The sequence below is a fragment of the Nanorana parkeri genome, unplaced genomic scaffold (genome assembly GCF_000935625.1).
Source record: "Nanorana parkeri isolate BGI_ZX_2015 unplaced genomic scaffold, ASM93562v1 scaffold1475, whole genome shotgun sequence".
NCBI lineage: Eukaryota > Metazoa > Chordata > Amphibia > Anura > Dicroglossidae > Nanorana > Nanorana parkeri.
Window position 1 is genome coordinate 334,013 of NW_017307743.1, and position 24,374 is coordinate 358,386.

Genomic DNA, 24,374 nt, shown 5'->3' on the forward strand with positions numbered 1-24,374 from the left:
ATGTATAGTTGTTTGCATTCATTTTTGTGTATACTTCTTATATGAGATACACTGTTATTAGCACGTTTGTGTTTGTTTTCTTAGCGCTACACTTGTAGATGGTCATATCAGCGGCTGTTCTGAGCAATTTTATGCAGCACCAGCAGAGGGAGCTCCTCTCCCTCCCCTACCTATGATTCCTCTATGGTAGTTTTCTTGGCACTTCCGATGACGGATTTCCTGCTGGCTGACCCCTGTTGTGCCTGCACGTTGGAAAGTCATGTCACCCTCAGATGCACCCCTAGAGAGCGCGTTAAGCGGAGCTAGGAACCCCGACATAGAGGATGACGAAGATGATGATCACGACGACGAGGAGGTGATTTTCGTATCAGCAGCTTAGTAGAGTTAATGTATTTTTCTGCATGTGTGGGAGGTAAAGCACACTGATCATCCTATCCAACCCTTTTAGTTGCTGTGGAGCTGTAGAAATATACATGCTAAGACTTGCAGTTCATCAACAGATGTGATCTGAGGGCTGGGGAAAGCTGACCTTCTCTACCCACCTGGCTGAGAGAAATAAAGCAAACTTGTCAGTACCATAGAAGTAGATAACTGGTTGCTGTCGTACAGTGGGTGGGTGGTACTCTCTGTGCTAGGCTCTAGTGGCCGTCTGAAAGGGAAATTGATATTAAATGCTATTTGGGAGGGGGTGGCGGCGGCGGCAATGTTTACTGCTAACAAAAAGGCTTACTGTGCATACTGTATCTTGATCTTGCAACCTATCCCTTTATTAAGCTTTTGGCTCTAAGTGGTGGCCCCGAGATATATATAAAAAGCGAGATATATATATATATAAAAAAGTGAAAGCGTTTAAACCATCGCCTATGACCAATTTTGTGTGTGGTCGTTTTTTTGTGATTTTGCGGGCGCACACAATTTTAAGGCTTGACATGTTTGGTGTCTATTTACCCGACGTGCCCCGTCTTTTATATTTTACCAAAAAGATGGGTAAAATGTTTTTTTTAACATAAAGGTAAATCTCTCTTTAACAGCAACACAGAAAGAAAATGCTTTTTTAAATAAAAGCCAACCTTCACTCAATCACACTTTCCTCCATCCCAGTCCTACCCCCTCCCACAACATTTTTTTAAATTTTTTTTTCAATAAATGTTTATATATCCTTTTTAAAAATTTTTTATTTTACTCACCTGTCCCTGCCACAGGTGAGAATGGTGTGAAGTCTCCTCCTGCAGCCTCTTGGGATACTGACATCGCATATCCCAGGACGCATCAGCTTCCCATAAGCTTAGGGAGATTCATCTGGGGGCTAGCTGCGGGAAGCAGGATGAGACAGCCAGCTGTCAATGACAAAGAAAACAAAGATGGCGGTGTGGGACGATATGTGTAGTGGAAGAGCTACAGGGGGAGAAAAGGACAATGCAGGATTTGTTGGTCTTGTATGTTTCTCCTGGATAAAAGGCAAGTGGCATATTGTGAAAGGATTTAATGGGAAAAGGTTGTCCCAACTAGAGAAACTAAAGGGGAAATATCTGTAACGGAGCCCTTGGTAGAAGTAAAATCTGACAGGGGTTGTAACAATTCTATCCAAAACTAAAATAAATAAAACACCTGTCGCATCATGGTGTATCACATGACAATGATTATCCCTATTCCTACTAGATTAGTAGTCCAAATATTAGCTAAGCCTGGGTGACTTCATTGGTTCTCTGCTGTAACCTATGACAGTGTTTGAGAAATTGCTTGTTTTTGGTCATAACTTTCCATCATATATTTTTTTGTTTGTTTTTTTTTCACTCTCGTGTAGTTTTGAAAATTAAAGTAGGAACTTAATTGTTCTGTGCACCATAAACCATTTTTTTTTTTTCATTTTTGAGTCATTCTTGTTGTTTTCAACCCTGAGTGTATCAAAGTTTTGTGTATTCTAGACCATTTCCATAATTTTTAAAATGCTTTTCCATGCTTTATTGTTTCTTAGTGCTGCTGATCTCCTGTAGCCTCTTTGCCGCCACTTCCTGTCTACTTGGGCGACAGCTGTATGAAATTCCTGATGGTGACAACAGTGGACTACACCTGCATAATCTGTTTGGAACAGCCACTTGTAGTCTCCATTAGAAGCCCCAGTGACAGGGTGACAACGTACGGGCAAAATGATTAAACAGAGACAGAGCACTGTTGCCCTATAAGAGGAAATTCCTCAACAGGAACACCCATGGCAGGATTTCTAGGCATTATTTTAATAAAAGCTGCAGATGTAAACATAATTTGATATCAGAAGTATTTGAAATAACATGGTAAAGCTTTTATAAGAGTTTCAGTGGATATATAATATATATATATATTCCATAGTCCAATTTCAGCCAAAACTTTTAATTTTGTTTTAGATAGAGCAGGGCTAGAACATTTGTCAGGTTTTTTTGCCATCTCTGTCCCTTCTGAGAAGATGTCACCTTACTCCCTTGCAGGACAGGAAGACGTGAAGAACCCCACATTTTTAGTAGTGGGGAAGGGTTAAAACATCTGGAAATGTTTATTTCTCTGGCACTTATTTGTTCACCCCCCTATTTCTTGTGCATTGTCAACAAAGGTAGGAATTGAGGGATGATCTTCCCAATGGAGTTACAAACAGGACCAAGGAATGTCAGCAAACAGATGTTCATTTTAACTTTTCTATACTCTATTCAAAATGTAAAGATCTTATTTGGACTATTGCTAAAAGTGAATCTCTGTAATTTTATACCTTAAATAAAATAAGGATACCCTTACTGGCCAGAGGGATGGTGGGTGTGCCTTGGCAGTAGCTAGCAATGAGCTGGAATTTGCACGTTACCTAAAAAACTATGCCACACAGCTGATATTGCTTATGCACAAAGCTCTATCACCTGTGGGATGAGTACCATCTTTTATCAAACTCTGGTTGTTTGGGTAGATTCACTTCAGAGAATTTTAATCTCATTCTCGCAACTGTTTGTTTGTATTTTTCTAGCTGGATGAGACTTTATCAGAAAGGCTTTGGGGGCTGACGGAAATGTTTCCTGAGACTGTGCGTACTACTGCTGGCTTAACCTTTGACTTTTCCATTTGTGCAGCCAAGAAGCTATATAGGTAGGTCACAAATTTTATAACATGGTAAATCTAGGTGATCCACCAAGAAATCAGTAAATACTGTATGTTGAAATCATCTGTTTCCAGAATCTGGGCTGTGTGTAGAGCTGCAACAATTATTCGATTAAGTCGATTAAAATCGACGATGGAAAACGTTGCCAACGTTTTCCATCGTCGATTCGTCGGCTAAAATTCAAATTTCCCGCACGCCGCTCACGCACGCTGCTTACGCCACGCCCACGTCAGTTAAGCCGATCGCAAACTACAAATCCCAGCAATAATACATTATATACAGTGCAATGCAGAATAACCCCAGCTACAGAGGACTACAAATCCCAGCAATAGTACATTATAGTATAATGTACTATTGCTACATTCCTCTATAGCTGCTGGTATTCTGCACTGCGCCGCTGTATAATGTACTATATTGCACACCACACTCTTTTTTTCACTTCCACCGCGCCGAGCTTGCTCCCTTGATGGACTACAATCTCAATAGAAACTAGTAGTCCATCACTGAACCCTTTTTTTTTTTTATCCGATTAGTCGATTAATCGAACTTAATCGGCTAACTAATCGATTATGAAAATAATCGTTAGCTGCAGCCCTACTTTGCCCACCTTTAGAAGTTCCAGTTGGTATGTGTGTGTGTCCCCACTTGATTTCAAAAGTTATTTGGAAACTGGAGAGGGAAGAAACAGCATTAATGCTAATAGCCCCATTTTGGCAGAAGAGGTCTTGGTTCACGGCCCTTCTGGGTCTGAGCAGGGAAATTCCGCTAAAGGAAGATCTATTGACGCAGGGGTCGGTGCGTCACCCGCAGGTGCTGGTTTAACAGCCTGGTTTCTGAGAGGGACTTCTTAATTGGTAAGGGTCAGAAACTATACAGCAGGAAGGCTTCCACGTCCGCAATCTACCACAAGGTGTGAAATGTTTTTTCCCACCTGGCGGGATAGACAGGGAATCACCACAGCTAGAAAGGTGGCTCAGGTGTTAGAATTCCTTCAGGTAGGATTAAATCGGAACCTTGCTTGCAGCACTTTAAAGGTGTAAGTTTCAGCTCTGTCCAATTTTTTTGGATGTTAGGCTGGCAGGTGAACCTCTTGTCAAACGATTCCTGAAGGCAGCAGGTAGGTTGAGACCCCCAAAGTTTAAAAACTTTCCTGCCTGGGATCTGTCGGTAGTCCTTCAAGGGTTCCTAGGACAACCTTTTGAGCCTATTAAGGACTGCTCCATCAGAGCCCTCCCTTTTGAAGACCGTGCTTCTGGTAGCTTTAGTATCTGCCAGGAGAGTGAGTGAGATACATGCATTGTCTATGTTTGAGCCTTATTGGACGATCTTGACAGACAAGATTGTGCTGAGACCTGACCCAGCTTTCTTGCCCAAAGCAGCCTTTAATTTTCACAGGACGCAAGAGGTCATCATACCATCGTTCTTAACTAATCCGATGAACGACACAGAGGGGATGGGGGGGCATCGATGTGAGGAGAGGCATGCTGAAGTATCTGTCTCAGTCTAATGGATGGAGAAAGTCAGATAACCTCTTTGTCCTATTCAATGTTCCATGGAAAGGTAATAGGGCTTCCAAGAGCACAATAGCTAGGTGGATTAGGGATGCTATATCCGAGACTTACCGCTCTCAGGGTTAGACTTTACCTGGAAATTCAAGAGGACATTCCACCAGAGCCTGGGCTACTTCATGGGCGAAAAGAGCAGGGGTGACACCATATCAGATCTGCAGAGCAGCCACCTGTTCCAGCTTCCAGACATTTGTCAGATATTACAGAGTTGACATGCTTACACAACAGGACCAAGCTTTTGGCAGGCAGTTGTCCCACACTTAGAAGGTGAGCACGGTTCTCGTTTATCCTCTCATTGGATGTCCTGGAAGATGACTGGGGAAAACATGAGTTAGTTACCTGGTAACTCTATTTCCAGGAATCTTGCAGGGCAGTGAGTTCCCTCCCGCTGACAACATTGGTGAGAATGATGACTAATGTCATATTACATAGGGATAATGGACGGAGAAGGTTTTGAAAAAATTACTTTGTGTACTGGCCTTCAGTCCTTGCAATTACTGAGGTGGGATTGTAGGTATGCCTTTTTTTTTTAATCTAATGTGGATGATGTGCTTCCTGTTGCCGGCGGGCGGAGCCCTCTCATTGGCTGTCCTCTAAGATGACTGGGGGAAATTTGGAAATATTTGTTCGCAGAGGGGCTGGAGAATTGTACAATGAGTGAAGCATGGCGGAGGGTCCTTGCAAGTCTGAGGCTGCATTTCTGCCAATGGAGTTGGAGATTTGGTCAGGATCAATGGTGATCTTAATGCTGAGAAATACAAGCAGATACTTATCCATCATGCCATACCGTCAGGGAGGTGTGTGATTGGCCCCAAATTTATTCTGCAGCAGGACAACAACCCCAAACATACAGCCAATGTCATTAAGATCTATCTTCAGGGTAAAGAAGAACAAGGAGCCCTGATCTTAACATCGAGTCTCTCTGGGATTACATGAAGAGACAGAAGGATTTGAGGCAGCCTACATCCACATATGGATCTGTGGTTAGTTCTCCAAGATGTTTGGAACAACCTACCTGCCGAGTTCATTCAAAAACTGTGTGCAAGTGTACCTAGAAAAATGTATGCTGTTTTGAAAGCAAAGGGTGGTCACACCAAATTATTTGATTTTGTATTTCTCTTTTGTTCATTTTTACCTTCTATTTTGTTAATTGATAAAAACAAACTATTAACACTTTTATTTCTGAAAGCATTCTTACTTTACAGCGTTTTATCACACCTGCCTGAACATTTGCACAGTAATCTCTCTCGCTCCCTCCCTCCCAAGCTATTTGCCTGGAGTTAGTGTGTATTTTATATCTACCTAGGCTTCAGAAATAATCTTAACCCCTGGCTACCCCCACACTGCAATGTTTAGGTGCTCATTTTCTTCCAGGGACGAAAAAAAACATATATTCTCACATGAATCTCAGAGCTGGCTGGCTGGCTGCTAGACCGGTACCTGCAGCCTCTCTGCTCCAGTGATAGAATGTTCCTCTGTGTTCCCACGTCCAATACACTATTAGACTGTATGACTCACAGGGCCCTAAAGTGGACCTTTACCCCCTTTGACAAAAAATGACATCAGCATTTAGCTCTGCATGCTGATATGCAATCATCTTTCATTAGCTAAACAAACACATTTTATTTCGCTTGCAACTTCTTTTTTTCTACTTCCTGGTCCACTTTGGCACAAATTATGTAATTGTGCCCAAGCATTGCATCCTGGGAAGGTTATATCAGCAGAGTATTGCTGGGGAACCTCATCTGTATTCTCATGATATCTCAGGGAAAGGCATATTCCTCCCCTGAGATGATGTGCATGTTTGCATGTCCTGGTCACATGTGCCAGAGTTCCTGGCAGTAAAGGGAACTCTAGTAACCTGTTCTTAGTTAAAATGGCCACTGTCAGAAGACTGGTGAATAGGAGAAAAATAAGGTATGCACAAAATAAAAAGCCAGCAATTATCTAGAAGTATTTGTAGATTGTCATTACTAAACATTTCTAAAGGTGTTTTTGTTGTTATTTTGAAGACTTGGGTAAAGTTCCTCTTTAAGTAGGGTATACATGGTTGGACTTTTGTATGAACAAAATCTATTTTGGAAGTTTGTTCGACTTTCTAACAGTTGATGGGGTCAAATCGATCAATTTCGACCACCATGATGAAAAAAGTCGAAGGCAAAATTTTTCTCGACCAAACAAAATTCTAATAGTTGATGTTGTTTTTGTTTGGGGAACCTTCATTCATTAAAAAATCTAATGTTAAATCAAAACAAAAATCAAAAGAAATTTCGAAATACATTCGTCAACTTTCTGATGGCGTTAGCGAACAGTCCCAACAAGATTTATGGTATGAATGTTCAGTCAAAAATGCACTAGTGCATGCCCTAATTTCGGCCGCCGGAGCAAGGCTTCAGGGACCGGACAAGCAGCCAGCCGACTCCAAGGTTTAAGTTAGTATATCTGCTATTTTCGTCCCTAGAGGTAAATGTGCACTTAACCCTTGCAGTGCGGGAGTAGCCCCACTGCAAAAGTTAAAATAATTTCTGCCCGGAATTCTTCTTTAACCCCTTAGTGACTGGGACATACACTGTACGTCCCCGCCACTAAGTGCCCAACTAACTACTCAGCTACAGTGTACATGATCAGCTATTTGGGGCTCTGTAATGCTGGTAACTGCTGAGAATCGGTATCTGCTCTTGCCGTCACTCTGACAGCTGGTATAGATTGGGAAATCCCGATCTCTACCGGCTTTTGTTTTATAAAGTTTCTGCAATAAAAAACATTTAGCTACATGTTTCTTTTGCAGAAACAATGTTACAGGCTTCTGATCGTTGTGGGAACGATCAGACGTCTTTAGTGAAATCTGATCCTGAAATGCTGCAGGATCAGTCTCACTAAGGTTATTATTGGCTGTTCTTAAGTTTGAAGCAGCCTAATAATCAAATTTTGAATTAAATTATCAAGCAGTAATATCAAGATTTATTCACAATGACTGCTTGATATAATTAAATAAAATAAAACATTTAAAAAAAAAAGTGAAAAGTGTAAAAAGAATACAAATAAAAATGATGTATTTAAATATATTTTTATACTATCATTATTATAAAAATAACCCCTTACAATGAAAATATGCAGATTTTTTTAAATATAAATAAATATCTAAAATCCTAGGGATGTGAGGTTTTTCCAAATAAAGGACAAATTAAATTAATTTATTTAATGCATTTTTTTTAGCTGTGCTATTTTTCTAAAATACTAATAAAAACTGGGTAAAAAGTGTTTTTTTTTTTCTCTACGTTTTTCCCCCTAATTTTGTAATATTGTATTTGTCTTAAGTGAGGCATACATATGAGATATAAATATATATAGCCCTATCTGTCCTCCAAAAAACAATATATAATGTGTGGGTACACTTAGTAAGAAAGTATATTACTGACGTGGAAGAATCACACAGCAAAAATGTCAAAAGTGTGTCAGTCATTAACGAACAGACTTAAAACAAGCTCAATCATGAAGGGGTTAAACATGAAAATTCTCCTGTTTAAAAACCTTGCAATAGTGACTTTTGCTACCTCCATTCATTTAATTAAATCTCAGTAATGGTAACATTTAAGATATGTTTCTCTGCCATGCAACTCTGTATTCTGATGATCACATTATGCACTGGAACCGTAGCTTTTATCATTGACCACAAATGAAATGTATTGAACTGAAGTATGAGGTGCCATTGCTGACTTGTTTCAGTTGCTAATAAATGCCTTCCTTAATTAAACAAATATGCTTTTCTGTATAATTTTAGTTTTTCCCGGTCAGCACTGTGGATAGGAACCACTTCGTTCATGATTCTGGTATTGCCTGTAGTGTTTGAGACAGAAAAATTGCAGATGGAGCAACAGCAGCAACTACAGCAGAGACAGGTGAGAACTATAGATTGCCGATGTAACAAATTGTATTTAAACATATTGCAAGTATACTATATCTGTATGCATCATAAATAGATTAGCATTTTCACACACATTAATACACATCTGAAGGGAGAGGTCTGGGAAGAGTAAAACATGGTCCCCCAGGTGGGACGTTGCAGCTGTGACATGCTGGTTCTAACACCGAGAGCTAAATGATCATGTAACTGCTGACCACCCAGCTCTTGTTCTTTTCTCCCAGTGGACAACAGGGTTTCCCTCTTCCCTTCTCTGTTACTTTAGTACTCCCTGAAACTACAGACTGAGGTGAGGTGAAGGTGGACACGGCTAGATCTGGCTCTGAGGAGATGGAACCAGCTGTCAGGCAGCCGTTGTATATTGTCTGGAGCCTTTTGAGCTGTCAGCAGACTTACACGCGGTATTAGCTATCATCTGACATTTGGTCACACGAGTACAATGGTAAACGTACTCCTCTGGTCCAAAAGAGAAATAAACAAAAGAAAAAGCTTTGGCTTTACTTCTCTTTTAAAACTAAACCGCTTCAAACCAGCATTGTATGTGGGTGTTTGATATACATTTAATTCTGATAATGTTTGCTTTCGGCACTGTGGTGTGCAGGACGTGGTTTTAAAGTATACCTAAACTTAAGAATGTTCCAGTCCTAACATGCGGTGGCTGAATTTGTATTCTCCCAAGTCATCTTCCAGGGCAGCATCTGAGAGAGAGAATCCAATAAATGGGGTGGTACAGCACCTCAGTTTTTTTGTGTTTCCTCCGGCCTAACAGGAGCATCGTAACCGTTTTGTTATTTTCTCTATAGGCCTGCGTGCTAGTTGCAGGGGCCTCCCAGTGTGCTCCCCCGTGAATCAGGGACTGTGGACCTGGGGGGTTGCATGCCTGGGCTTGTCCGAGGATTAACCTTCAGGTTATTCTATTATGGGACCCTCCCTCCCCATCTATCCCTGAGGTTGCTCATCCCCCTTGAGGAAAAGCAACCATCCCCGGGTGCATATCGGCTCTAGCAGAGCTTTCCCTTACTCACATTTGGTTCGGCTCAGAGTTCTCCTCTGCCTTGCCTTGAATGGGGCGGTTTGCCATCCATGCTCCCTATGTGTGCTGCCATGTTGTGGATATTCATATCCTGTAGCATCCAGGGCCTCCTTTTGAATGGACAGCTATGCGATGGAGTGGTGAGTACCCCTCGCGCCAGCATCCACAGATGCCAGAGAGGGAGTGCAGCGGGCGAGGGGCGGAGCCACAAGCAGTCATGAACATGAGGTGTTCCACAAGGCTTCCTCTGGTTGGCAGTGCTACACAATGCAGCCCATAGGAAGGTTGGAGGCTTAGAGGGAAGTCTCCTTCCTCCTACCCCCCATCCTGGGGGCAGGGCACAGTGTGGGGGGCCCTTGGGAGGTGATCCTCCTTTTGGGTGTTGGTTGCTGAGGGTTGTAGTGCCTCTTATTAACACATGTATGTGTGATATGTCGTTCCACCAGTGATGTGGCTAGTTGGAGGCATGAGCTGCAGTGTAAACACCTTTTCAATCTGCAAGTAGCAACCCCCAACAATAAGCAACCTAATTACTCCTTCCTACACTGCTGGGGTTAGTGTTACACAGGAGTATTGGGGATTTTCCCCAATTTCACGCTTTTGGCAATCTCCTTTTTGTGTTGGAACATATATAAGGAGATTTATCAGCCAAGGATGGTTTTATGTACTTGCATCAGGCCTTTGGGTCATAGGCAACAGCCTATCTGTTTAAGCAAGGCAAACCGAGGCCGGTAACAAATGTTTTACAGACTCCTTTTGCAAATGAACATTGGTGTGTCCATAAGCACTAGAGGCTTATTTCACACCAATTTTAGGTGCATACTCTGGTTGTTTCCAGATGGTTCAACTTGATAGTGCTGCAGACGTATTGTGCCTCAGGGCTAAAACGTTTTTGTTGCCGTTAGCAACTCTGATTTACCACCTGACTGTGCTGGGTGTGAGCTCACAAGCTGGAGGGCTAAGATTGCTCTCACCTGAGCGGGGGCTGGGGAATGTTCCTTCAGCCCTAATTAAGTGAACTTCCTTTTACTTGCCTGTTAGAGCATAGAAGCCTAACGACGCAAATCCCACATAAGGGTAGATGCTGGATGAGGTTACTTTATCTTCAAGGCTTTACTTCCTTGGCAGATTTGAACAGCCTCTAAAGCTTTTGAGACTTAACTCTCTCCTATATGGTTAAGTCTGCCTCTGTGTAAGAGCCAACATCTATCTTTTTCAGTGGTTAGGATTATTTTCTTCCAGTCTACAGCTGCTCACAGGCTGAGCCACTCACAGGTGTGGGGCCTTTTTACTGATTACTCTGGTTGCAACCTTTTGGTTTTCTTGTACAGCACCTTCGAAGTCCATGATCTTTAGCTGAAATGCTACATCTTTATCTCACCTTGATAGAAGCTGTATATGTATAAGCATTTACTGGCTAAGTGAAAGGGCATGCCGTGTCCCTTGCCGTATGCTGACACAGCAATAAATGGCTTTTCTCTGGTCTACATCTCTTGCACAGCTTGATGCATATATTGGTAGTCAAGCACCTGTAAGCCCTTGCATGACTGTGCTGTCTGCAAACTATCCCATTTACCTCTTTGAAGAGAGACTTGACTGGGTTTAATATGGTCATGAGCGTCAGTAGTGTGCATACCCTATGTATTGGTATTATTGTACTGTTTTCAAAATAACCATTTATTTCTTTAATAAAAGCATCTTTAGTTAATGAGGTAGTTATGGAACTTAGTGTTGCGCATACCTCATGTGTTGGTATCACTATACTGTCGCTGGAATGAACACTTTATTGTTTTTGTAAAAGCACCATTCGTTCATGAAGTGGTTAATGAACCTCAATCAGGCATACCTTATGTATTGGTGCTACTATGCTGTCTCTATGATCACCCGTTTTACTGCTTTTAGTGAAAGCATCACAGGTACTTGGGGTAGTTATGAATCTCAGTGGTTGCGCATACCTTGTTTGTTGGTATTACTATACTGCTGCTGAGATAACCAATTTATTTGCTTTAGTAAAATAATTTTGGTTCAGGAGATGGTTAGGACCCTTGGTATGTGCATTCCTTATGTTAGAATTACCTACGGTCTCTTAAATGTACCAATTGCGACTTTAGTAAAAGAATATGGTTCAGGAGACAATCGGGACCCTTTGTATGTGCATACATTATGTTGGTATTACCATACTGTCTCTGAAGTAAACCAATTTCTGCTTTGGTAAAAGAATATGGTTCAGGAGATAGTTGAGACGCTCGGTATGTGCATGCCTTATGTGTTAGTATCAATATACTGCCACTGGAATAAACACTTTATTGCTTTAGTGAAAGCACCATTGGTTCATTAAATAGTTAATGAATCGCAGTTGGGCATTCCTTTATGTAACGGTGTTCCTATGCTGTCTCTATGATGACCCATTTACTACTCTTAGTGAGAGCATCACAGGTACATGGGGTAGTTGTGAATCTCCAGTGATTGTGCATACCTTGCTTATTGGTATTACTATACTGTCGCTGAGATAACCAATTTATTTGCTTTAGTGAAAGAATAATGGTTCAGGAGATGGTGGGGGTCCCTCGGTATGTGTATACCTTATGTTGGTATTACCATACCGTGTCTGAAATGAACCAATTACTGCTTTAGTAAAAGGATATTAGTTCAGGAGATGGTGGAGACTTGCACTATTGCATACCTTAGGTGTTGGCATTGCTATACTGTCTCTGAGACAAACCGATTTATTTTAAGTGGTAGCTCTTTCGCTCATGAGGTAGTTATTAATCTCAGTGTTGGGCATACCTAATACCTTGGTATTACGCTGCTGCCCCTAAGATGACCAATTCACTGCTTTTATGTAAACATTATTGGTTCATGAGATGGTTATGAATCTCAGTGTTTGCGCATACCTTATGTATTGGTATTGCTATACTGTCTCTGAATAACCAAATCATTGATTTAGTGGAACCATCATGGTTCAGGAAGTAGCAGTGAATCTCTGTACTGGTGTATACCTTGTGAGCTGCTATTACTAATACTGTCTCTGAAATACCCAAAACAACTGCTTTAGTGACCGCATCTTTGGTTCAGGAGGCCGTTACGGATCTCAGTATTGTACATACCTCATGTGTAGGTATTAACCCCTTCGTGACTGACGACGTACAGTGTACGTCGCCAGCATCGAGGCAGTTTAACCCCTTCATGACTGAGGCCTTTTTTTCATTTTTTGTACCCATGTTATAGTCCACATTTTAGGCCTGAAAATTACTTAAAACCCCCCAAGTAAAGGTGACACTGGGGGTCTTTTGGACCCCCAGCATCACCTTAAAGAGTACCTGTCATCACCATCTGCTATCACATGGGGGGGCTTGTAAGCCCCCTATGTGATAGCAGTCAAAGTAAAGTTAAAAAAAACAGTTTTTTAAAATAAATCTAATAATAAAAAAACAATTTTAAGTCCCCCGCGAGCACGCGTGTTGCCACGTAAACAGGCGTCGGGTGCGCCTACGTATGAAAACGACGAACACGCTACACATGTTGGGTATCGCCGCGCACGCCAGAGTGAGAGCAATAATTCTAGGGCCAGTATTTGGGGTATCTCTAAATTGATGACCTGTGGGGGCTTTTAAACCGTCTTCTATGGACTTTGTGGGGTACTGCAGTTATTCGCCGTTTCACGGACGCACGCAATTTGTAAACTGGGCATGTTGGGTATTGTTTTACTCGTTGTAACCTCATCTTTTATATTCATTAAAAACATGGGTATTTTATTGTGTTCTGGGGCATTTAATTAAATTTGTCACTAAATTTTGGGGTTTAATAAGGAGTTGCGCTAATATTGCGCTATATAAAAATTTGCAACTACCACCATTTTATTCTATAGGGTTTTGGCATTCAGAAAATATATAATGTTTGGGGGGTTTTAAGTAATTTTCAGGCCTAAAATGTGGAATATAACATGGGTGCAAAAAAGGCCTCAGTCATCAAGGGGTTAATATACTGTCCCCGACATAACCAATTTACTGCTTCGGTGAGAGTACTTGTACAAGACAGGATTACCATTTTTTTTTTGTGATGCATCATTGAATATGATGTGGCCTGGTATTGGTAATGGGTTTGTTTCTTAGTTGGTTTGTGTAACTCACCATCTACAGACTAACCGATCCCATCATGGTTAAAGTATTATTGGTTGTCACGTAGCTATGAACCTCAGTAACTGTGTGATCTAATTTAATACCTTGTGTATCTATATAGCCACAAAGGTACAGAATACCCGATTACCACTTGGTTGGAAGCATTGTTGGTTATGATGTAGTATGACTCTCAGCATCTACATTTCATCACAGTTCGTTCTCTATGGACTGTGTAACCATACTTCTACGGAACGACCAGTTTTACTCTGTATCACTGGTTTGGGATATAGTTATCTTAGCATTGAAATATCACTGAGTTACTACTTTAGGCAATTGTATAACTTTACAGTACTAACGGATTACACGTCTGGGGCTGCAACTACACAGTTACAGGCTAACTACTTGGGGGTGATTGGTTAATAGAACACCAAGCCCATGACAAGTAGTTTAAAGGGTTGTACTATAATGTCAACACCTTACTTCCCTCCTGCAAACTTCTAGGAGGTTCGGGTCGGTGATGGCTTGGGCATGCTGTAGACTCCTTGCAGCCTATATTTTGTCAACCTTCAACCCCTTAGGCGGGCTTAAGCACTATCTTTCTGAGTTCCCTGGGCCTCACAAGGTTATTCTTACATGTCCTCCCTCTTTATCGAGCATCCATGTTATAACAGTAAACTTTGTGCCAGATTTACAGCAGCTGGCTGCTGCTCGTGCTCCCAACATATAGGATAGTGTCCTTATGTAATTTGGTATCTATGTTACACCACATCGATAAACTGAACATATCAGATAGTGTTCTTACGTAATCAGTGGTGTCTGCTACACCACATCGATAAACTGGGGGCAAGTTGACCCAGTTGGTAGTACTGATGGCAGTGTAGGGCTGCAGCCAGACTTGCCACTTAAGATTTTTTTATTCTAACTCGTCCATGAGTAGTAACAAGCTCCCTCATCCAGGCTACAGAAGTTGCCAGATGCTACTTAGAAGTCAGTTACCCTTGGAGGAAATATTTTGGCCTGTTCAGAGCCTTGTGAAGACTAAAGCGGCATAACACCAATGCCTGGTGACTTCAGCCATCCATTGACCTTTCATCCTCCAAAAGATTTCTGGCATGCTCCAAGAGGACATTAGTCTTCTTGGACCTGGGAGAGCTGAGGTTTCCCCAGAGCATATCTGGAGGAAAGCCGCTAGATCCAGTGCTAACCTCTGGTATTGCACTGCAGAGTGGTCCTCCTCTACTGCTGATACCAATCTTTTGGCCAGGAGGAGGCGCTTGGAAGTTGTTCACCCCCGAAAAAGTAGGATTTCTTGCCTAATCTTCCAGACGCTGCGCAGGATGATGACTTGGGGGAAAAAGCAAGTTAGGTACCTGGTAACCTCTTTTCCAGGAATCTTCCAGGGCAGCAGGGATTCCCGCCCTGCCTTTTTGAGGGGTGTGTTCAACATTGTTTGCATTATTACTATGTGGTGGTCCTTCTACCTACAGTTCTTTTGTAATACTGAGGTGGTGTGGCTCTACCGCCCCTTTTTATTTGTGGATGATGCGTTTCCTGTTTGGGTGGGTGGATTCTCTCTCTCAGATGCTGCCCTGGAAGATTCCTGGAAAAGAAGTTACCAGGTACCTAACTTGCTTTTTTTTTTCCCTTTGTTTCATTTTCCTATAATTTTACCTGGTGATGCCGCCAGTAACACACTTCCTGTTCTACGATGACACCACTGCTCACTCACTCACTGTACTGTATCCCAGAAGAAATAGCTTTTTCACCCTAGGCGGCTTGCACTTAATTTGGACTACAGAACGCCTCCCTATATTTATTTCGATCGATAACATGAGGGGGGTGTTTTGTTGTTCAGAGGTGAACTTTGTGGGGCTAAAACACTGCTTATTATTTGAGTGCAGTAGAGGCACTGTTTTGTTAGCTCACTACAGGAAGTTTTGAACTCCCTGGATTTCTGGCAGAATCAACAGGTATTTGTTTGCAAGTATTGAACAGAACATCTTCTACTGTATATTTATCAGACTAAAAGTGAGTAAACTGTAGTTTTCAACTTTTGTTGTCAAATTAAGGAAATTTGTAGGACTAATGTCTTTATTCAACCTCAAATACTATGTAACTATGTAAATTTGAAACAAATCCCTCTATATGTTTGTGTTCCTATTCACACAGCATATTTTAAATATAATTTTTTTTTAAAATTCTTACCCTTGTCAGACAATGGGCTGCCGACTTAGGAGTTGAGTTTAGCTGTGACAAGATAGACCGCATGCTACATTTTGCACTCAAATCTTCGGTGTCGACGAAATATCAAGAAGCAGGTTATAAACTGCTGACAAGATGGTATAGGGTCCCTAAAGCCCTACATGAGATGTACCCATCTGTTTCGGATACTTGTTGGCGATGTGAGGAGGAGGTAGGTTCCATGCTACACATCTTCTGGGAATGCCCTAAGGTCATCCCCTTCTGGTCACGAGTGGCCGCATTGGTCCACAAGATCACGGGACTGACACTGACCTTCACTCCCTTGGTGTATCTCCTCCACTTGGCACCATTCTCGCGTAAAACGTATAAACGTTCGCTGTCGCATCTATTGAACGCTGCTAGGGCATGCATTCCGGCGTTATGGAGACAATCCCGAGAACCCTCGGTGGAGATGTGGGTGCGGAGAGTGGAGGAGATCAGACTGATGGAGGATCTTACAGCCTCAATGCGCAACACCCAGCATAAGTTCATTTGCACCTGGGCGGCCTGGTATCAGTTCCGGGAGTCGGAGGATTTCCCTCGAGCCGACCTGGAGTAGCGCTTTGGCAGTGGGGGCCCCTTTATTAAGAACAAATTCATCCTGGTGTGATGCACGTCGGGTGGAGTGCGGCATTCACACCCAGGGCACGGGTACTGGGATCTGTCGCCCCCCCCCTCTTTTGTTGTCGTCTTGTGATGTCTTTGTGTTCTCTTTCTTTATCTCTCTTTCCTGTTGTAACTATCCTTTAGCTGAACCTGAGCGTACGGGGGGCTATCCGCTCGAGGTGAGGGATGGTATCCCCTGGCTCAGGGTCCAAGTTAGGTTTCATAGTTAGTTTCACAAAAGAAGAAAAAGTGGAAATGCATGCTGACCTCTAGTACAGATCGAAGGTTTTCTTGCACTATGTATGAGTAGAAGGGAAGGGCCACGCCGGGCACGGCTGTGTGATGCATAAGCTGGATTTCTGTATATGTTTCAATATGCCTGGCCATGAGACCCTACTGTTTTGCACTTCTGTACTATGTTAGTATGCCTGTATAAATAAAGAATTTAAAAAAAAAAATAATTCTTACCTTTTTAGATGTCTCTGTAGTTGGCATTTGCAATCTTCTCTCTGTTTTGAAGTGACAGAAAACTCTGGTTGTCCCTGTAGAAAGATTAGGGACACACTGAGCTTTCTCTCATTAACATGCCAACACAGTATAGACAGGGTTAATTCGGTTAACATTAACTCTCCCAGCTGCACTTGCATTCCTTTGCAAAAATCAGTACAAAGAAAATATTGTTTCTCCCAATCATCTTCCAGGACAGCAACCTGAGAGATGATTGGCTCTCCCATCTACAGCAAACACAATCGTAAAGAGGTTTAAAAACCCCACCCATTCCCCCCTCGTCCCTCAGTTTAGATTGTGTTTCTTACTAATCCAGGATGTCGACCTGTTTGTTTCTTTACTGGTCTAGATGGCCTTGAGGTCAGCAGTCCCCCCTCTAGCTTGATGGTTGGCGACTTCACCCTTGTCCTGCGAGTCAGAGGGTTCCCCTTCTTTGATGCCCTGTTTTCTGTGCCTTTAATCTCCTGCTGTCCTGAGGTCCCCCAGAATTTTGTTCCTGTCCAGATCCCCCGCCTGAGGGTAGGGGAAGGGGTCTGGTAGCCTGGAGGCGCTGGAGGGAAAGCTATCAGTTTCCTGTCGGGCGGTAGTGCAGTGGTTTAAAGGGGGCGGCGCTGTGTTCCAAGCCTCGTTCTAAAGCGGCCGTGTCACTTCTGCTCATAGATTTGGCTGGACAGAGAGGGAAATTGCTGTACGCCTGAGCCAGAATGGAGCAGGATGGCAAAACGCTGGTGGCTGCATCCAAGCCCAAGGTGGTGAGTGGCCATTTTGGCCAGCACTTGGGATATATTTTTGATGCAGCCTAAAGGTGGTGGGTCAGCTTTGAGTTGTAGGATTTAGCCTACTGGTTTTTTTCTTAGGAATCTGCAGATTTGGAGAAGCCTAGCACCCTTTCTGCAGCTCCACCTTCTGCCTCAGTCTCTAAATATATCAAAAAGCACTGTGGCAGCTGTAATATTAAGCTTCCTAGTTCCTATGCTAACCTTCTTTGTGAAAAAGTATCCAAAAGTGTTTAGCTAATGAATCTTTTAATATGATGAAGGGATTTGTGGAGGGCATGCCTCCTGAGATGTTAGCAAATGTTCAGTCTTTCAAGAGTGTCTTTTTGGAATGTTTGCTTGTGTCTTCTTCCTTTCCAGTTTCTGCTGGGCCTTCATGGGTCTCTCAGGGTGCAGTTTTGCACCAGAACCCCTTGTTGGAACCTCAAGTGGAAGGTAGGGAAGCTCAGGGATCTGAGGTTTCTTCTGATGCCTCCTTAGAGGAAGGGGAGACTTTGGAAAAGGAAGATACGGTAGAACTTTATCATCATTTTCTTTTTTGTCGATGGCATGTATTACCTTTTGCAAGCAATTTATTTCACAGAGCAAATCCCAGACCCCCTAAGCTAGTGTCTGTCCAGGACAGGGTTTATAGGGGCTTACATGAAGCTCAAGGTAGAGTGCTTCCAGTACATCAGAGTCTGAAGGATTTAGTTCTAATTAAATTATCTACGTTTAGTTTAAGTGATTTTATTTTTATACCCTCCCCCCCACTTCCTAGTTTAAAAGCTCCTCCAGTCTTTCTACCATTTTCCCCCCCAGGAATGCTGCACCTTTCCCATTAAGATGCAGCCCGTCTTGGCTGAAGAGCCGATAGCCGACTGCGAAGTCAGCCCAGTTCTCCAGGAAACCAAAACCTTCCTTCTGACACCAGCTCCGGAGCCACTTGTTAAGCTCCCAAAAAATGAATGACCAAAGAAATGAATGGTCCAGAATGAAAGGATCCTGAAAGTTTTTGGCTTTTCGGATCCTGGAAAAGAAGATTCTTTTTCGAAGGAGGATGAGGACAATACTAATTCATCCTCCATGGCTCCGGCCTTAGTTGCCACTTGTGTTGCTAGAAACCTGGATCTGTGGCGGGAAAGGGTGTTGCAACACATGTCCCAGGGAGCCCCTACAGAACAGATTTTGGAATCTTTCTGTGGTTGGAAAGGGGGTTTCCTATTTAGCAGATGCAGCAGCTGAGTCAGCTCAAGCTTCTGCTTGTTCAACAGCTCTTATTAATGCACTCAGAAAAGCAGCTTGGTCAAAATCTGAGGGATATCGATTAGAGTTTGAAAGTTTTCCCCCTCCCGCTTTCTCCCTGACTCCATTGCCAAGGGATCAGGTAAAGGCTGTAGCTTTGATAGATTGTATCACAAGTTTAGTTTCTCAAAGTGTTATTTCCCAGGTTCCAAGGGAAGAACTGTTCCAGAAAATCTATGCCTATGTCTTTCTAGTACCAAAGCCAGGCAACAGGTCCAGGATTATCTTAAACCTGAAGAAATTGAACAAGTACTTGGTAACCAAGAGCTTCAGAATGGAGAGCATATACTCCAATCGAAGGGTGTTACAGAAGGACATGTTCATGATCACTCTGGACTTGAAAGACACTTACCTTCATGAACCTTTTTTCCTTGAACATCAGAAATGGTTGATTAGAAAACATGAGGTTCGCGGCACAGACAAAAGAGGGACTTATGCATTATCAGTTCAGGGCTCTTCCTTTTGGTCTAGCAGCAGCCCCGGGGATCTTCACAAAGATTTTGGCAGAAATCTTACAGAAGATATAGTTCCTTACCTGGACGTTTTTCTTTCGTTTTCCCCTTCAGTAGGGGAGGTATTGCAGGATTTGCAGAAAGTCAGGGACACACTGGAAAGGCTTGGGTGGATTCTAAGTGTGGAAAAATCCTCTTTAACTCCAGCTCAGTCCAGAATTTTTCTAGGATATCGAATAGTCTGTCTCTCAAAAGATTTTCTTAACGGAAGTAAAGATCTCAAATACTCTTTCTTTGGTCCAACACACTTATTCACCAGAGTTCCTGTCACTCAAAGAGGTTATGAGGGTTTTGTGAGTTATGACTGCCTCAATTCCTGCACTAACCTGGGCCCAGTTACACTCCAGGCCCCTTCAATTATTTATCTTGTCCCAGTGAGACCGCCAGAAAGAATAATTAGAACAGAGAGTACAGTTACCTAGAAAGGTTCAAGGGGAGACTGTAGAATCAGCTGTCCCTAATTCGGAATACCACAGATGCCAGTTCCTGGAGTTGGGGGACAAATGCCCAGGGAATGCAATCTCAGGGGACTTGGTCTCAGACTCTAATTTCAGCATCTTCCAATTTAAGGGAATTGAAGCTCTGTAGGCATTTAAGCATGTTCTAAGGGACAAGAAATATTGATACACTCAGACAATGCTGCTACGTCAGTAGCGTATCTGAATCATTGAGGCACCAGATAGCACAAATATTTGGAACTGGCGCAGGAAATTCTGCTTTGGGCAGAATTTAATGTTCTTTCCATTCTGGCAGTCCACCTAAGGGGAGTAGGATGAGGTAATGCAGAGAGAGATTTATTTGCAACAAGGTAAAACAGGAAGGTTCCTGCTTTCTTTTCCCTCTTGATGGAGGCAGAATCTAGGGGAGTGGATGCTCTATCGCAAAGATGGGAATTCTCCCTAGGGTATGCTTTTCCCCTCCTCTCTCCCTTCTTCTTCGAGCAATACAAAGATTGAGTCAGTCGGATTGCAGGTTAATTCTAGTCTCCCCTTGGTGGCCCAGGAGAATGTGGTTTCCTGAGCTACAGAGAAGGTCGTTGAAACCTCGATGGCAGTTGCCCCTCAGCAGGGATCTTCTTTTCTCAGGGTCCAGTAGTTCACCCCAATCGGGCTTTCTTTCAGTTAGTGGCCTGGATCTTGAGAGGAGCATCATAGAGGATAAGGATTGCTCCGGAAAAGTAGTAGACGCACTGTTGTCCAGTATTAAGCCTGTTGCCAGAAAAATTTATAGCAAAGTATGGGAGCTTTTCTCCTCTTGGTGTAGTAGGAGAGGGATATTTCTGCTCTCTCGGTTTATGTAGATTTCAGTCTAGCAGAGGATCTTTGGATTAAATGTTTTTTTGGTGGCTGCTAATAGAACTGTTCCTTTACAGAACAAGTATTTCCTCCTTGGGTTCTTACATTAGTTCTCAGAGGTATTACTAAGGATCCTTTTGAACCTATTGAAAAAGTCTCCTTTAAAATGGTCGTCTTTTAAGATTGCCTTAGTATATAACAAAGAAAGATTAGAGATTCCCAAGTCCTTAAAACATCATGGGCAGAAAGAGCGGGCACATCAGTGGAACACATTTGCCGAGCTGTGGTGTGGTCCAGTCGGGATGCCTTTTATAAAACACTACAGAGTGGAGATCCTTTTGCAGCAAGATCTAGCCTCTGGCAAAAAAGTTCTGCAGACCTGGGTCCGGCCCTAAGGTAGGCTTGGTGGATTCCTTGCTTATTCTCTCAGGTTGCTGTCCTGGAAGATGATTGGGAGAAATTCCCAGTTAGACTTACCGGTAACGGTATTTCTGAGAATCTTCCAGGAGGACAGCAAGCTTACTTCCCACCCTAGTTGTGGTATATATTTGTCTATTTTGGTGGTTTTCTCTTGAGCACTGTGAGGCAAAGACTTTTGCAGGATGGCCTGGTGTCAAGAAGGGCAGCAAAGTAGCCACTTCTTTCCAAGAAAAACTTCAGGGACAGACTGATATTCTGGAAAGGTACAGGCATTGGACTGCTAAGGACTGGGGTAAAGTCATTTTCTCTGATGAATCCCCTTTCTGATTGGGGCATCCGGAAAATACCTTGTCCGGAGAAGAAAAGATGAGTGTTACCCTCAGTCCTGTGTCATGCCCAACAGTAAAGCATCCTGAGACCATTCATGTGTGGCGTTGCTTCTCAGCCAAGGGAGTAGGCTCACTCACAATGTTGCCTAAGAACACAGCCATGAATAAAGAATGGTAGAAAAACATCCTCCAAGAGCAACTTCTCTCAACCATTCAAGAACAGTTTGGTGACGAGCAATGCCTTTTTCCAGCATGATGGAGCACCTTGCCATAAGGCAAAAGTGATACCTAAGTGGCTTGGAGGAACAAAACATCGAAATTTTGGGTCCATGGCCAGGAAACTCCCCAGACCTTGATCCCATTGAGAACTTGTGGTCAATCCTCAAGAGGCAGATGAACATAAAACCCCCCACAAATTCTGACAAAACTCCAAGCATTGATTATGCAAGAATAGGCTGCCATCTGTCAGGATGTGGCCCAGAGGTTAACTTGACAGCATGCCAGGGCGAATTGCGGAGGTCTTGAATAAGGAAGTGTCAACGCTGCAAATATTGACTCTGTATAAACTTAATGTAATTGTCAATAAAAGCCTTTGACACTAATGAAATGCTTGTAATTATACTTCAGTATACCATAGTAACATCTGACAAGAAGATCTTAAAACACTGAAGCAGCAGACTTTGTGAAACAGTTATATTTGTGTAATTCTCAAAACTATTGGCCACGACTGTACATACATTCATACCCCTCCTCCCCTTCTATTGACCCTGTCCCTCTGAAACAGATTCAGAAAAAATCTGAAACAGATTGTACCCATTTAATTTAACTGGCCAGTCATGCAAGCTGTCCAAGTTCCATGTTTCTGTTACTCCCGCAAAGTCAAAGTCCTCCTCCTGTAAAAGGAGTTCAAGGTCCTCCAGTTTGTTAGACTTACTCCCGACCTACTATATTGTACATTGATAAGTTTAACGAACTACTGATTAGATCAAGCCACCTGTCCCTCATTAATTCACCCCCCCTCTATATTAAGTGGCCCTCTTGATCCCTGCTCTCTCAATATCACTACCATGTCTTTTCCCTCCGCCACAAATCTAATTGAAAAGTTCCTCCAGTCTTTTAACAATTTTTCTCCTAGCAGAGCTGCACCCTCCCCATTCAGATGCAGCCCATCTCTCCTGTAGAGCCTGTAGCCAACTGAAAAGTCAGCCCAGTTCTCCTTGTACCCAAACCCCTCTTTCCTACACCAGTTTCGCCACCACTAGTTCAGTTCTCTTAAATATCTCTCCCTTTAATTTATCACGCACTATCTTTATTTTATCATGTTCAATTTTCAGATGGGCGTTTTCTTGTTTTGGCTGAGAAAATCGTATGCTGATATTGGACTTTTGCTTATTCTTTTGTTTCATTTTTATTTGCACATTAGCATAACATGTCTTTGACTTGGTAAATCTTCTACAAGCATTATGTTGTGATCTTTATGCTCTGCATCTGTCTTAAACAATGTCACTACATCAACTCTCACAGCCTCCTTATCGGATTTTCTCCATAAATTTTCTGCTCTCAACAATATGCCATTTAAATCATGAGAATTTGAGTTCCATCACAGTTACTGTCCTGTGTGACCGCTCATAGGGAAACTTGTTTTACATTGATTTTATCTTTCCATGTATGGTGACTTCAGATAATATATAATAAAATACACACAGCAATTCCTTCAGTATGTCTGTGGTTCTAATTGGCTGGACACAGACCTGCTTAATTCTCATCCATAGACCATTTCCTACTGCATTTTGCATCAGATGGATTTAGGTTGTCCATATCTCTAATGCGCTTCAAATGACAATACCATTTAACATCTATTTGTCATGACGAGGAACCATTCATATCTCTTTAAGAATTGCATCAGTTCTTTTGGTTTTAAACATCTAGTTACAAGCTGTACTGCACCTGTGGTGGTGGTGTTATGAACCATGGTAGTTATAGTAGGAGCAGATGGTAATTAACCCCTTAAGGACCAAGGCCTTTTTGCACACGATATAATCCACATATTAGGCCTGAATATTACTTCAAACCCCCAAACATATATTTTCTGAAAGCCAAGAACCTGGAAAATAAAATGTTAGCAGTTGTACATTTTTATGTTGCATGATATTAGTGCAACTTATTAGCAAGCCCAAACATTTAATGAAAAATGCACTTAAGTTAAATGTAGTGCCCAAAAACACAATATAATACCCATGTTCTTGTAAAATATAAAAGATGAGGTTACAGTGAGTAAATAGATACCCAGCATGCCCAGGTTAAAAACTGTGTGCGTCCGTGAAACCAACAAAATTCAGTACCACAAAAAGTCAATAGACAACGCTTTAAAAGCCCATGCAGGTCAGTATTTTAGAGTTGACTCAATTTTTATTAGCATTTTCGTAAGATTCATACAATACGGTATAAAAAAAAACACATAAAAAGTAAGGCAATGCAATACACAGGAGAGTACATTTCCCTGTAATGGACCAAGAATAACAAATCTATACTAGCATCGCAGTTGCTCCTATAAACCAAACCAAATTGTGTATGTCTAAGGCCCATGTGAAGCGATAATAGAAACAGTGATAATGAGCAGGATCCTGTGGTGTCGGATCAGATACATG

The 24,374-nt window shown here is 42.3% G+C and overlaps 1 protein-coding gene across 1 annotated transcript in view; it reads left to right on the forward strand.

Moving 5' to 3' along the window:
* Positions 1 to 208: 208 nt before the first annotated feature.
* TOMM22 (translocase of outer mitochondrial membrane 22) overlaps positions 209 to 24,374 on the forward strand; it is a 30,823-nt gene continuing 6,657 nt past the window's right edge. The window contains exons 1-3 of the mRNA XM_018570188.1: positions 209 to 355; positions 2,984 to 3,102; positions 8,465 to 8,582. Coding sequence (XP_018425690.1) covers positions 260 to 355; positions 2,984 to 3,102; positions 8,465 to 8,582 — 333 coding nt within the window. The 5' untranslated portion in view covers positions 209 to 259. The remainder of the gene's footprint in view (positions 356 to 2,983; positions 3,103 to 8,464; positions 8,583 to 24,374) is intronic.